The sequence below is a fragment of the Raphanus sativus genome, unplaced genomic scaffold (genome assembly GCF_000801105.2).
Source record: "Raphanus sativus cultivar WK10039 unplaced genomic scaffold, ASM80110v3 Scaffold2564, whole genome shotgun sequence".
NCBI lineage: Eukaryota > Viridiplantae > Streptophyta > Magnoliopsida > Brassicales > Brassicaceae > Raphanus > Raphanus sativus.
The window spans coordinates 1-14,567 of NW_026617872.1; the positions used below are offsets into that span (position 1 = coordinate 1).

Sequence of the window (14,567 nt, forward strand, 5' to 3'; positions counted from 1 at the left end):
TGTTTTAAGGTGAGTTTGGTCAACAAAAAGTAGAAGAACTCAAGAGTGGGATGAACAGAGACGTTTTATTAGAGTCGGAATAACGAGGGTACAAGAGTAAGAAAGCCGGCTAGTCGATGCTCGGTGAGATCCTAGCCGGAAGTACAAGAGAGCGGCGAGATACAAAGAGAATAAAGGAAACCCTAATCTTGCCGCAAGTCTGTCTGTCTATGTGGTGATGCCTTTCTTTCCTGTCCTCAACTCCTTATATAGTCTCCTAGGTCGGTTGGCTTTGACCTAATCCGTCCCCTTCGTTATGGGCCTTTTGGCTTAAAGGCCCAGTCGAGAAGACTGCTCGGCCCGAGCCGCCTGATCGTTTCCATCGGCTTCTCGTCGTTCAGCTATAGAGGTCTCGAGCCGAGTCGCGGCTCGTCAGAAGCCGTCTCCGAGCCGGTCATCCTTTGAATGGTAGTAATGGGCCTCCTATTCGCTGGGCCTTGTGGATGGTGCCAATCCATCCCCAACAGTAAGTCCCCCCCTAGTTCGTTGTCGAGCAGCTGGTCGCAGCGAATTAGTGAGTTAGGGCTCGAAGAATAGGAGGTTTGATAGTCGGTTCCTTTGATTTAACCGAGGAACCGCCGGCGGAAAGAGTTCCGGATGTTCCCGAACGAACAACCGACCTATCGTACGCTCGATGCCTCAGATGAACTCCTCTAAACCGATGAATCGACTGTGCCGGTTTTTGATGTGACAGCGAACCATCACCGGTTTTCGATCGAGAAGCTGAAACGTCGCTAGGGTTTTTTGTCGGGAATCCGAAAGGTCGCGTCTGAGTGTGACGCGCGAGCCCGCCGACAGGCCCAATTAGGCCCGCTTAGGGCTAATGATGGCACCTCGTGGGAGGCGCCTTCACTCTCTCTATAAATAAGAGGTCTCTCTCGAGATCTCTCTCATTCTTCTCTCAGTTTATCAGGTACTTTCTCTCTCTACTCCTTATCTCTCTAGCTTTTGCTCTCTGTTTTAGTTCCTCTACTCGATATGTCGACGAGCAAACAACTTTCTCGAGAACAAAAGGGAAAGATGATTTCGAGCACCACTGGTCCCGATAGTGATCTGGAGAGGGTTCGCGGATCCGGCGATAGCGTAGAGGAGGCTCATCGCGAGGCGATGATGGATACCGAGAACATGACCCGAGAGCAGCGTATGCTCGTCTCGGTAGCGATGGTTCAATCTCGCGCAGACGATGACGGAGGCGATGGCTCTCCTGACGACGGGATGACTCCCTACTGCTTCTACCCGGGAAATATTTTCGAGGAGCAGCGCCGACTCGATCCGTCGCGAGCTCGTCCCCCTGTAGTTGAGGGGCAAGACTGGAGGAACGTTTTACCGACGCGATCCACATTCGAGTCGGTGACGAAGCTGCTGAAGAGAGGCAAGGCGACCGGGGTTACATTCATAATCCCGTCAAAGACCCAAAGGCCGTGGTCCCCCCCGAAGGGGTATCAGTGCGTATACGAGTCGTACTTCGAAAAGGACACGAAACTATGGTTTCCGATTCCTCGACTCGTCACCGCCTACACGATGCGCCGAGGAGTCGCTTTGAGCCAATTCTTGAATGGCGCTTGGCGTCTAGCAGTTGCGCTGATGGTGATTGGGGCGGAAGCTGGCGCTGCTCTCAGCGTCCGAGCATTTGAGGAGCTGGTCTCGGTGAAGATTAATCGAGGCCTGTTATCACTGAAGATACGCCCGAACTATAATGTGGTAACGGGCTATCCGACCAAGACGAACGACTGGCAGCGATCGTACTTCTATGTTAAGTCCGATCGCTCGGCTTTCGAGGAGCCGCTGAAGACCGGTTACCGTGTTCTTTGGAACAATGAATTTGGTATTGAATGTTCTTTAATCTTTTACTGTTTCAGACTCCTGACCATCTCTTTTTCTCTTGTTTTGACAGTTCCTCACTCGAATACCGCGGAGTACGAGGAAGATTTCTTGGAGAGTGCTCGGATTATCGCGTCCCAGAAACAGGATTTTTGGGAGAACTTCTCGTACAGGAGGATTCGTAGGTCGATTGATCGGATCAAGCGGCGTAAGTTTCTCTTTCTCTTCTTTTGCTCGGTTTCCTCAGGGATCCTAAGTCGCTTTCTTTTGTCTTTGCAGAGGTTTGGCGTTCGGACACCGTTCCTCTCATCACCAAAAAGTCGAAGAGAATCAACTTGTTCACCAAAGCCGAGCAGATTGAAATTAACCGAGCCAGAGCTATGAGGGAATTGCCGGATCTAAGTTTGGTGGTTGGGAAGCAACTCGGGTTCGTGGAACCGGACCAAAGCTCTAACGCAAACTCCTCTGATCCCGGGGAGCCGAGAGCGACTGAGTCGGACGGGGCTCAGCTCGTGAGAAAGTCGGGGAGCAAGAGGAAGGAGAGGGAAGGCGTTTCTTCCGAGGAGAAGCAAGCCGAGGAGACTTCCACCGGTGGGGGCGCCGGATCGGAGAAGAAGCGGGCGCGCAAGGATCCCGTTGAGGTTCGGCCTTCCTCTGTGGAGAGAGGTGAGCTCCAGGCCTTGGAGCCTAGCAACAATTCTCGAGATGACGTTCTCCCGGATCCGTCTCTCGATGGTGGTCTTCAGGGGACTTCTTCTAAGGTGAAGAAGAAGTCGAAAAAGAATAATAAGAAGAGTGCCGGCGAATCCTCGGGGCACGAGATAGCGCCCAATACGGAGAAGGAAACCGTGGAGGCTCCGACTACTGCCGTTTCCCTCCCCAAGGCGGCGGTTCGTGAAGATGCCCGGGGATCGAACAGGTCCTCTCCGAAGGCTCAGGAGGGTAAGGCTGTGCCGAAGAACCTGCAGGGGTTTTGCCCGGATAAAGTGGACTTCATTTTCAAGCGGGACACTCCTCTCGTTTGTAACGAGAGAGATTGCGCTCGTTTCGTCCGCCAAGTCCGGGGAAGTAGGGAGCATCTCCCACTCGTCAAGGACTTAGTTTTCCAAGACGAGTACACCGCTGCTGCCGGTTCCTCGGTTAAGGTAAGTATAGTTTCTGCATCGCATTCGTTTCTCGTCTTTCTTCTCATTTGGTCGTCCTATCCCAACTCTTTCTTTGATGTGTTGCAGAGCCAAGGTGACTGGAACGAGGTCGTCCGCATATACGACAAAGAGCTGAAGAGGACCTATGGTGTGATTGATAGGCAACGGCGCAACACCAAGGAGGCGACTGTCGCCTTAGAGGTCATGCTGAAGAAGAAGGACGAAGCGGTTATTGCAGAAGCGGCCATGAGGGATGAACTCTCCCAGAAAGAGGCGGCTATGAACAAGGAGCTGAAGCGAGCCCGGGAGTTGGTTAAAGCGCTCGAGAAAGAGAAAACCAAGCTGGCAAACGAGAAGAAGACCCTCGAGGAAGAGAAGGCGGCTGCTGCCTTAGAGCATTCCAAGGAGATGGATCGTCTCCGAGAGTCGCGCCGCTATGAGGTTACTCACGAACGGATCCGAGTAATGGCGGCGATGCATGGGAAAGCCGCCGTTCGCTTCCAGAGGATCCAGGATCGGGAGTCCCGTCGTGATAACTTTGAGGATGCGAGATGCATGCTCGGCCAGGCTCGGGGGATGAGACGTTGCCTTGAAGGGATGAAAGCGGCAGGTAAAAACATCTCTCAGGGAGATATTGATATCTACGCCGGGCAAGAGAGGCATTATGATGCGGAGGTGAAGCGTTTGATCGTAGATGATCTTCTCGAGAAGGACCTTTCTTTATCTCCTCTCGTGCTCGAGTCGAGGTTCGTTATCCAGGAGATGATGGATAAAATCGACAAATTTGGGTCGAACATGGACTTGCTCGACTCCGAGGCCGCCAAGACGCTTCGCACTCCCCTCAGAGCACCAGGGGATCGATCCGAAGAGCCGTCGAAGAGCCTTCTCGACACCGTTCAGTCGCCAGCTCGCCCTGATGCTGTTCTCCCGGGTCAAGAAGTTGCCCTTAAGGACCCTTCCGTGGCTGAGGAGACGAACAAGTCAGCTCCCGACGAACCGATCTCCAACACGCCGGTCAATATCTCCGACTCGCCGTCATTCGAGGATGCGGATTCTGGCGCGAGTGAAGGACATCTCGAGGGGGCGGACTCTGGCGCGAGCGAAGAACATCCCGAGGAGGATCTTCCTGCCTTGGATTAGTATTTGATGTTTGTTGTATCTGACTTTTGGCGCTTGTGCCTTTAAAACTATTTCCTTTTCTCGGCTAAGGCCTTTTGTTGTATGAACTACTGCCTTGCTTTTTCTTCAGACCTTTTATGAATTTTTATTATATATTTCAGTAAGTCGTTTCCACTTAGAAATATGTAAATCGTTTTTGTTTTTAACCGAGAAAGGATTCATTCGAGCGGCTACTCGCGTTTGCCAGCGAGTTCCCAATTTTTCAGATAGAACAGGAAATTAGAGGCGGTTGCTCGTTCGAATCTTCTTTATTCAACTAAACTTTTACAAGTGGTTGATCAAGCGATTACAAAGAGAATCTCTAATCGTTCTATTGAATTACCGAGGAAAAGGTTCCGAGACGCATTGCAGTAACCGAGAGAACCGTTGGTCGGCCAAACCGTCGTTCTTCGGTTAGACTTGGTCTAGAATTTCCATCGGGTAGCCGGTCAATGCGTGACGCACAGGTGACGCAAGGCTGTTATTCCCTTCGACTGACGTCTGATCAAGACCCAATCGATTGATTTTGGGCGAGTGCTCGTACGCCGCTTGAAAAAGGGGTTGGCATCGTTTACTAGAAAGTGACTGTTCGTCATTCTTTCGCGAAAAAGTTTGGACTTTGTTTTGGTTGGGGCTGGACCCTGTGAAGGGATGCCTACGTACCTCGGATGAGGATCAAGCCTTTCGTAGTTCGTTTGACCGAGTGAAAGTGGCTGTAGTAGCGCATTCACTCGGACGAGTAGAAGTGACGGTTAGGTGCATCTACTCGGTTTTTTTTTTTTTTTTTTTTTTTTTTTTTTTTTTTTTTTTTTTTTTGCGAACAGTGACCTGTTGGTCATTCGCTCGGAGAAAAAGATGAGACGAATCTATTGGTAGAAGAGGCGAAGATGCATAGAGTTCCAGGCTCGTGGAACTGCCTCTCCGCGGGAAGTCTCGAGTCGGTAGACGCCTGGTCGAACGACTCGGGTGATCTTGTAAGGTCCTTCCCAATTGGTCCCTAGCTTGCCAGCGTTGAGCTCCTTTGTGTTGTCGAAGACTTTTCGGAGGACGAGATCGCCGAGCTCGAGAGGGCGCGCTTTTACCTTCTTATTATAGTAGCTCTCGATCTGGTTCTGGTAATTTTGGATCCGAAGAAGCGCTTGATCTCGTTTTTCCTCGAGTTCATCGAGGGCATCGAGGAGCATATCTTGATTAAGCTCGACGAACTGCGGCATCTTGGCGCGCCGAAGACTTGTCACGTTAACTTCGGCGGGGGCCATTGCTTCCATCCCGTAAGCAAGAGAGAAAGGGGTGGATTTGGTCGCACCGCGAGGAGTCGTTCGGTGCGACCAGAGGACGCCGTCCAGCTCGTCGGCCCAATGGCCTTTCTTTAGGTCGAGTCGCTTCTTGATACCATCGATGATAATCTTGTTGGAAGATTCCGCCTGTCCGTTTCCTTGCGGGTAACGAGGAGTCGAAGGGCTTAGACGGATATTCCACTTGTTGCAGAACTCTTTGAAGTTTCCGGACATGAACTGAGAGCCATTGTCCGTTATGATCTCGTACGGCAAACCGTGACGGCAAATGATGTTCTTCCAGACGAAGGTGCGGACTTCCTTGTCCGTCACCTGAGAGAACGCTTCGGCTTCAATCCATTTGGTGAAGTAATCAGTGAGGACCAGGATGAAACGACGTTGGCGCGAGGTCGGCATTGGCCCGATGATGTCCATCCCCCACCTCATGAACGGATAAGGGGCAGCAGATGTCCGCAACAGCTCAGTGGGACTGTGGATGCTCGGAGCGTGACGCTGGCATTTGTCGCACCGACGAGCGTATGCCTCGCAGTCAGTGTTCATAGACGGCCAAAAGAATCCCAAGCTTCGAACCTTAAGGGCGAGTGCTCGGCCTCCCGAGTGGTTTCCTCCTGCTCCGTCGTGAGTTTCAGCCATTACTCGGCGTACTTCATCGCCCTGGATGCACTTTAAGAGAACCTTATTCGCGGTCACTCGGTGGAGTTCGTCGTTCATGACGACGTAATGGGCGCTGCGTCTCTTCAGGCGTCGCGCTGCCCACTTATCGTTCGGCAGTCTTTCTCGTACGAGATAATCTAGGAACTCGGCTCGCCAATCGACTGGGGTATCGTCACGATCGGTCATCTCGGTGTCGGCTTGATCCGGCATCTCAGTTTCGGTTTGATCGGTGGTGGATCGTCGAGTTGTCGCAAAGATTGGGGTGATGGGAGAGCTGTCGTCGGAGGAAGAATCGATGCTCGGTCGATCGATCCGCTGTATGGGTATCGTCCTTTTGACCTGATCGTGGAGTTTGCTCCCGAGTGCGGCTAAGGCATCGGCGCAAACGTTCTCTCCGCGGGGAACCTTGGTGAGTTCGAAGAAATCGAATTCCCTAGCGAGCTCCTGAACCACTCGGAGATACGCATCCATTCTATCATTGCGAGCATCGTAGTCGCCGCTAAACTGGCTAGCGACGAGCTGCGAGTCGCAATAAGCACTCAAGCGTTTGGCTTTGACGGCTCGGGCGAGACGAAGACCGGCGATCAACGATTCATACTCTGCCTCGTTGTTAGAGGCCGGGAAGCCGAAGCTGAAAGACTGGCGGATGAGTTCTCCTGTTGGCGATTGAAGCTGGACTCCAGCACCGGATCCTTTGCTCGTCGATGATCCGTCGACATGAAGAATCCAATTGGGACTCGGGACATCGAGGTCTTGTGCAAGATCTGGCGTGAGCTCGACAAGGAAGTCGGCGAGGACTTGAGATTTGGCGGCTGTTCGACATTTGTACGTAATGTCGAGTTCACTCAGTTCGATTGCCCACTTGGTCAGCCGGCCGGCTCTGTTGGGATTTTGCAGGACGGTGCGGAGCGGTTGGTCGGTCAGAACTTCGATAGAGTGTGACTGGAAGTAGGGTCGTAATTTCCTCGCGGAGTCGACGACGGCCAGAGCCAGCTTCTCAAGGGTTGGGTATCTGGTCTCCGGGCCGGTCATGCGTCTGCTAGTGTAAAAAATCGGACGCTGCTCGCCACGGTCCTCCTTGATCAGGACACTGCTGACGGCTGCCGAGGAGACAGCGATATAGAGAGACAAAACGTCTCCTACGTCTGGCTTGGCCAAGACGGGAGGAGTCGTTAGGTATTGCTTGAGTTGGACGAACGCGTCCTCGCATTTATCATCCCAGATGAACTTCTTGTTCCCTCGGAGGAGATCATAGAAGGGAAGACATTTGTCGGTAGATCGGGAGATAAAGCGATTAAGGGCGGCGATGCGTCCTGTTAGTCTTTGAACTTCGCGGCAGTTTCTCGGACTGGGGAGGTTCAGGACTGCTGAGATCTGTTTCGGGTTAGCCTCTATTCCCCGTTGCGTGACGATGTAACCAAGGAATTCGCCCGAGGAGACGCCAAACGTGCACTTTGCGGGATTCAACTTCATCCCGTACTTGTTTAAGATGGCGAAGCATTCCTTCAGGTGAGTTAGGTGGTCGTCGGCTCGGAGCGATTTGACGAGCATGTCGTCGATATAGACTTCCATTGTCTTCCCAAGCTGCTCGGCGAACATTCGGTTGACAAGCCGTTGGTAGGTTGCTCCAGCATTTTTTAATCCGAATGGCATCACCTTATAGCAGTAGGTTCCCCGATCGGTGATAAAAGCAGTTTTCTCCCGGTCGTCTGGGTGCATCAGGATCTGGTTATAGCCCGAGAAGGCGTCCATGAACGTCAACATCTCGTTACCGGCCGTCGATTCGACTAAGCGATCGATGCTAGGCAACGGGTAGCTGTCCTTAGGACATGCTTTGTTGAGGTCGGTAAAGTCGACGCAGACGCGCCATTTACCGTTCTTCTTCTTGACGACCACCGGGTTGGCTAGCCATTCCGGGTAACGAACTTCAGTGATTGAACCGGCACCGAGTAAACGCTCGACTTCCTCTGCGACTGCTTTGGATCGCTCTGGTCCCAACTTTCTTCTTTTCTGCCGGATGGGTTTGAAGTTGGGATCAACATTGAGTTCGTGGGTTGTGATAGCCGGGTCGATTCCCTTCATATCAGACATCGTCCAGGCGAACGTGGACAGGTTTTGCTTAAGGAACTCGAGGATCTTCTGCTGCATTTCGTCGGGTAGGAATGCGCCTACTCGGACTGATTTGCTCGGGTCCGACTCGTCAACTGGTACTTCGAGAACTTCTTCCTTTTGCGGGCAGACTTTGCTCGCGGGAGGAGAGACCGAGTTGACAAGTGACTGGGAGCGCTGGATTTTAACCGTGGCGATCAGGAGATCCCGCGCGGCTTGCTGATCACCCTTCAGAGTTTTGATCGACCCGTCTGATCCTGGGAACTTAACACACTGATGATACGTCGATGCGATTGCTCGCATTGAATGCAGCCATGGGGTGCCGAGTATAACGTGGTAAGGGGCTTTGGAGCCGACCACAGAAAATTTGACCGTCCGAGTGACTCCGCATGCGTGAACCGAGAGGCGGATCGTGCCCGCGATTACCTCTGACGAGCCGTTGAACCCTGTCAGGGTCCGAGTAGAAGGCTTGACGTCATTGAGGTCAATTCCCATCTTTACGAGGGTTTCGCGAAAGATGATATCGACCGAGCTCCCGGTATCGATAAGTACTTTTGTGACGTCGTACTTGTCGACACCGAGCACGACGAGCAAAGGATCGTTGTGAGGGAGGTGCACGCCGAGTGTATCGTCAGACGAAAAGGTAATCGGCTGATCGTCTACTTGCTTCTGGGGCCATCGTTGGGAAGTAGTTGCTTGCCTTCGGTGGTCTTTGACTGCTCTAACTGAATCGCCGCAGGGAGGTGATCCACCCATAATGACGTTTATCCGGGGACGAGTTTGTGCTCGCTTCGCGCGGAGCACATCGCGAAGGTCGTTACTCGTTTCGACAGTATCCCTTTTCTTGCGGTTAAGGGTTGTCCGCAGGTCGCCGATCTTCGCGTTGAGTTTGTCTCGCAAATCGCAGTTCGGCTTGTCGGCGCACTGCCTTTGGGAGGATTCTTGTGCCGAAGCTTTCGCGGCGCGATTCGAGTCGATCTGTCGGCGGAGATCGGAGGAGACTGGCGTTTCCTCGGTAGTGGATCGAAACTTTTGATTGAGGAGGGACCGAAGATCCGTAGTGTCGTCTGGGGTCTCCGTATCGTTGTCCTCGTCCGACGAGGATCCTGGTTCGTTCTTTCCTTGAGGTTGGACGCGGATTACTTCAATGCGCTGGCGGTTGGCAGGCTGATCGTCGTCCGCCGAGTCGTCATCATCGTCGGTTTCCCGGGCGACCTTCTCAGCGTCCTTCGATCGTTTGTCGTTTTTACGGTTTTTGCCTTGCGATTTGCGCTGAGCCTTCTTGTCTTTGTTTCTGCTCCAGCTGTTTTCCCCTTTTGGTTTGGGTTTTGGCGGCTGGATCTTGTAATCGCCGCTTTCGATCGAGGAGAGGAACTGGGCGTAGAGAGACTTGCACTCAGTCGTGTCGTGTCCCTTCACGTCGTGATACTTGCAATGCTTCGTGAGATCGATGGGAGTTCTGGTCGGTCCTGGAGCCGACTCGACTTTAGCCACGACACCAGCACCCGGGGTACTGGGAGACGCATCTGGAGAGTCGGTCTCTCGCTGATAAACATTCCACTTTTTATCGTGCATGACCATGGTTGAGACAGGGGCGTTGTTCGCGTCCACGACGTAAAGGAGACCTCCTTTTTTGCCGCCGCTATCAGCTGGTGCGTGCTGGCGCGGCTCTGGCCGAGCACCCGCACTTTTGGCTGCAACCGGCTTGGCAGCGTTCTGCTTCCGAATTATTGCCTTGGTATCTTCTTCCATTCGGATGAAATTGTGAGACCGGGCAATAGCGTCGGGGAGCGAAGTCGTAGGGTTGGAATACAAGTCCTTACGAAACTTCGAGTTGACGAGGAGAGTGTTCATCAAAGCGTCGATAGCGATATGATCAGGGACGTCGACTCGGGATACGATCGTCTTGAACTTTTCCATGTAGTCCTTGAGGCTTTGGTCTTTTGTTTGCGCCATATTCCACAGGCTGGAAGCGGTTGCTGCTCGCTTGGTAAACATGATGTAAGTCTTGAGGAAAACGGCTGATAGGTCTCTGAAACTGCGAATCGAGTTCTCGCTGAGCTGTGAGAACCAGGTTAGCGCTTGTTCGTTGAGTGTTTCGACGAAGAGCTGACAGTATCCTGCGTCCTTCTCTTCGTCGGAAAGGCGAGCTCTGGCCATAGCTATGTTGAAGGCTGTCAGGTGTTCGACGGGGTCGCCTCCGGGTTTGTACTCGGGAAGACGGAGCTTTTCTATCTTGCGGAGCTGGACCCTGGTTAGCTCGCTAGCGAAGGGCGAGCGCGAAGTAGAGGCGATGACGCTGTCGATCTGAGGGGCTGCGCTCGTCGCTTGGTGAATCTGCGAGCTCATTTGCTGAAGGCTGAGTTTGAGCTCGGCGATCTCGCGAATCGTCGTCGGATCTGCTGTCGTCGGAGTAGGGTGTACGGCGGGAGGACCGTTAGGGTCAGATTCGTCCACAGCGCGGTCTTCTGCCGGCGTCGGAGGGAAGAGATGCCGGCAGACGGGCTGGGAACGGTTCGTCGGTCCAGCGGGAGCAGTGAGGGCAGCCACGAGAGCAGCGAGCTGCTCATTCGTCGTTTTCTGGACTTCTTCTTGATGCGCGAGGCGAGCCATCACGGAGCTCATGAAGTCCGACGAGAGGAGAGGAGGAGGAGGCGGAGGCGTAAGCTCGGTCGCTTCGCCGGAAGAGCCGGGGTTCGAGTCACCAATCGTCATACTAGGCTAAGAAACGTTACTCTGATCGGCCCCACGGTGGGCGCCAATTGTTTAAGGTGAGTTTGGTCAACAAAAAGTAGAAGAACTCAAGAGTGGGATGAACAGAGACGTTTTATTAGAGTCGGAATAACGAGGGTACAAGAGTAAGAAAGCCGGCTAATCGATGCTCGGTGAGATCCTAGCCGGAAGTACAAGAGAGCGGCGAGATACAAAGAGAATAAAGGAAACCCTAATCTTGCCGCAAGTCTGTCTGTCTATGTGGTGATGCCCTTCTTTCCTGTCCTCAACTCCTTATATAGTCTCCTAGGTCGGTTGGCTTTGACCTAATCCGTCCCCTTCGTTATGGGCCTTTTGGCTTAAAGGCCCAGTCGAGAAGACTGCTCGGCCCGAGCCGCCTGATCGTTTCCATCGGCTTCTCGTCGTTCAGCTATAGAGGTCTCGAGCCGAGTCGCGGCTCGTCAGAAGCCGTCTCCGAGCCGGTCATCCTTTGAATGGTAGTAATGGGCCTCCTATTCGCTGGGCCTTGTGGATGGTGCCAATCCATCCCCAACAGATATTAATACATGTAAATTGCGTATCGATCCTTACTATTTGTAGAAACGGAACTAAAACAAATATGTAATATTCTGAGTTGTGATATGTAAAAAAGCTTAAGAGAATTGATTTGACTACCTATATCATCAAAGTTGATTTATCTTTTCCGTCGTACATCCGTTTAAAACTCTAGAGTTAAAATGTGTTTGCGCTGGATTAGTGGAAAGATGTGTAACTTATCGAAAAGTGATTTGTGATAGCGTGCGAGTGAGGTCAAAGCACGGTAAAAGGTCATGTGGTGATTGCAAAATCAGTAAACAATCAACGTACCGACCGTTGGAACGGGATCGAAAGAACGGGCGTGAACGGTTCATTAGCAATGAGCGTTCAGTGACATTACAAAATATGACCAATGTATAGGGTTAAACTTTGAGTTTGGTTATGTTAGAAATGGAATGAAAAAGATGGACTCTTGAGTCTTGAGAGACAAGCCTCGTTATACTCTGCAAGTTACTAAAACCATGTGTTTTGTCGTTGTCTTCAGAACACAGAATAATCAGTTCGGTCATAAAATTTGATTCATACTTTGTATCCGATCAACCTGACCGCACCAACAAACAAAATTCTTGTTGAAACTTGAATCCTTCACAATTTCATATGTTTACCCTACACTATTTATTAGAATAAGTATTGTAATTAGGGAAGAATCGTATAAATATAATTAATTACGTGAAATTTACAAAAGCACAGGAACTTCAAGGGCATAACTGCAATTTCCACAACATATCGAAAGAGCAAAAGCCCTAGAAAACATATTTTGACAGAATATAAAAGGTTAAATAACAAAGCGGGCTGTGTAATCTCGTTGGTCGTCAGCCTCTCCAGTCTCTCTACTCCGCCGCACAGATCCAAGGACAAACTAAAAATGGTGACGGCCAAGAAAACGGTGCGTCTAAAGTTTTTATCCTTTTTGACCGAACCAAAACAAAGTCTTGAGATTATGCTTATGGTTTGTTATGTTTTGGTTAAAATTTTTGCAGAAGAAGTCACACGAGGGAATCAACAGCAGGTTGGCACTTGTAATGAAGAGTGGCAAATACACTCTTGGTTACAAGTCTGTCCTCAAGTCTCTAAGAGGCTCCAAAGGTAATCATCATTTAGTCGAACACTTGGTGTGCATATATCTCAAGTATGTTGATTTTTTTTTTAGGGAAACTGATTCTCATCTCCTCGAATTGCCCACCGTTGAGGAGGTCGGAGATTGAGTACTACGCTATGCTCGCCAAAGTTGGTGTTCACCACTACAATGGAAGTGAGTTTCTTTTCGTTCTTATGAGCAATCCTCTTTCTCTGTCTCTAGCTAGAATGGTGTATTGCTTAAGTAGATGGAACTTGTAAAAAGTCTGCTTCTTTGGACCATTGAGCTGATAATAAAAGTGTGATCATTTAAGTAGAGGAAACTAAGTATGTTTTGTTTGGCTTGAAAAGTGTTGATCTTTTAGCAAAGCTCACGATACTGCTTGAGAATATGATTCTGGGTTTTGAGGAAACTAGTTTGTTTTATGGTGAAAGCGTTGTTCTTTTGCAATACCACGATCTGCTTTAATTGCTATAGTTAGTTTCTGTAAGGTGTTATTTCTACATGTATCACACTCACTTTGGCTTTCTTCATTTGGGTTCTCAGACAATGTTGATTTGGGAACAGCTTGTGGAAAGTACTTCCGTGTTTCTTGTCTGAGCATTGTTGATCCTGGTAAGTTAAAACAAAAACTAACTAACCAGCTACTACTAATTTGGTTCTTTATAGAATCTTTTACTAATGGTTTGTCTCTTTTTTTACTGGCTTTTTAGGTGATTCTGATATTATCAAGAGCATTCCTGGTGATCAGTGATAAACCATTCTCGATTTTGTTTTCTTTTTCTTGCGACGTTTATCTATTTATGTATCCGAGCTTATCTCAACTTTTATGAGCAAAAGACTATGTTTAGATATTTTGTTTTAAGTTTTCAATGATGAATTTTTTTTTATTTGCTGAAACATGATTAAATTGATACTTTTATCTGTTAAGTTTCCCAGTATGTGCAACTTATATGCAGCTTGAATATCTTGATGAATCTTACCTTCTGCCATCTCTCCTTCTTCAAGAGTCCCTTTCCAATAATACATTTTTGAAAGAGGCAATGTCTAAAAGCTATGTGTATATTTCAGTTTGAACATTTTAGTTTAAAATTTCTCTATTATATTTTTTCATTATTTCACAAATAAAATTGTTTTGTTTCCTTTTAAGTTGGAAAAAAATAGAAATCTACATTTTTCAAACAGAATGGGTAAAGAGCTATGTATATTTAAGTTTAGCATGTCTATAGCTTATATTATCGTTTTGAACGTATTCATATATATTATGGATACGCAATATGGTCTTTTCAACCATTCTCAATAAATTTTACAAAGTTTCTTGTTCGAGTGTGTGGGAAGAGATACTTTCATAAAGCAAATAACCATAACCTTGTAAAGTAGATAAATCACTCTTACTGTTCTACTACTACTACAATTGCTTTATGGTGAAACGTAGCAAACATCTTTTAACATCATTCCAAGTCTCCAAGCTGTGTACTTCTTAAAACTTCAGTTCTGTTTCTTTGTTTTTAAGCTGGTTCTCTTGGACGAGCTGCCCAAAGAGAGCTAAGAGCACGAAGTCTGTGAAGATACTCTCCTAATGCTAGCAAACCTCTAGCCGCTTGTCTTGTCGTCAAGATCTTCGCCATTTGCTGCAATGTTTGCTGCCTTAGATGATCCGCCTGTTCATCATTCAAGAACCATAACAAGTTCTTGACATATGCAATTACACAAGAAAACTTTATTTTTTTATTCTTTATTAACTTACTTGATTAACAAAACCCTCTAATGCTTGGAGATTCTCTAACGCTGCAGCCATTTGAGGAGGGTAATCCATAGAAACCGCATCAACCACAATGTTTTCAACTAGACTCTGTTGAAGCTTTTCTATCCCTTGAGAGAGAGCATCCTCTGCTTGTTGAGATGATTGTTGGAGGTTTCTCACTTCCAAGACTTGCTGATCAGTTAATGGCTGAAGAT

The 14,567-nt window shown here is 49.3% G+C and overlaps 3 protein-coding genes across 4 annotated transcripts in view; 2 read left to right on the forward strand and 1 right to left on the reverse strand.

Annotated features, from left to right (window-relative positions):
- Positions 1-9: 9 nt before the first annotated feature.
- Positions 10-4,306, forward strand: LOC130505767 (meiosis-specific protein ASY2-like). Of its 2 annotated transcripts, XM_057000368.1 has the most exons (3): positions 10-2,068; positions 2,140-3,005; positions 3,093-4,306. In XM_057000368.1, the coding sequence occupies exons 1-3, from the start codon at positions 1,018-1,020 to the stop codon at positions 4,143-4,145; spliced, it is 2,970 nt and encodes a 989-aa protein (XP_056856348.1). In that variant the 5' UTR covers positions 10-1,017; the 3' UTR covers positions 4,146-4,306. The 2 variants fall into 2 exon arrangements, with proteins under 2 accessions (XP_056856348.1, XP_056856347.1); XM_057000367.1 differs by having other exon boundaries at positions 2,140-4,306.
- Positions 4,307-12,257: 7,951 nt separating this feature from the next.
- LOC130505766 (60S ribosomal protein L30-2) lies at positions 12,258-13,498 on the forward strand. Its single transcript, XM_057000366.1, has 5 exons — positions 12,258-12,416; positions 12,511-12,616; positions 12,681-12,782; positions 13,155-13,223; positions 13,322-13,498. Exons 1-5 carry the CDS (start codon positions 12,396-12,398, stop codon positions 13,360-13,362), a joined length of 339 nt encoding a protein of 112 aa, XP_056856346.1. The 5' UTR covers positions 12,258-12,395; the 3' UTR covers positions 13,363-13,498.
- A 372-nt stretch (positions 13,499-13,870) lies between these two features.
- LOC130494773 (transcription factor TGA7) overlaps positions 13,871-14,567 on the reverse strand; it is a 1,085-nt gene continuing 388 nt past the window's right edge. Inside the window, exons 3-4 of the mRNA XM_057000365.1 lie at positions 14,356-14,567; positions 13,871-14,269 (exon numbers count right to left, since the gene is read on the reverse strand). Coding sequence (XP_056856345.1) covers positions 14,117-14,269; positions 14,356-14,567 — 365 coding nt within the window. The 3' untranslated portion in view covers positions 13,871-14,116. The remainder of the gene's footprint in view (positions 14,270-14,355) is intronic.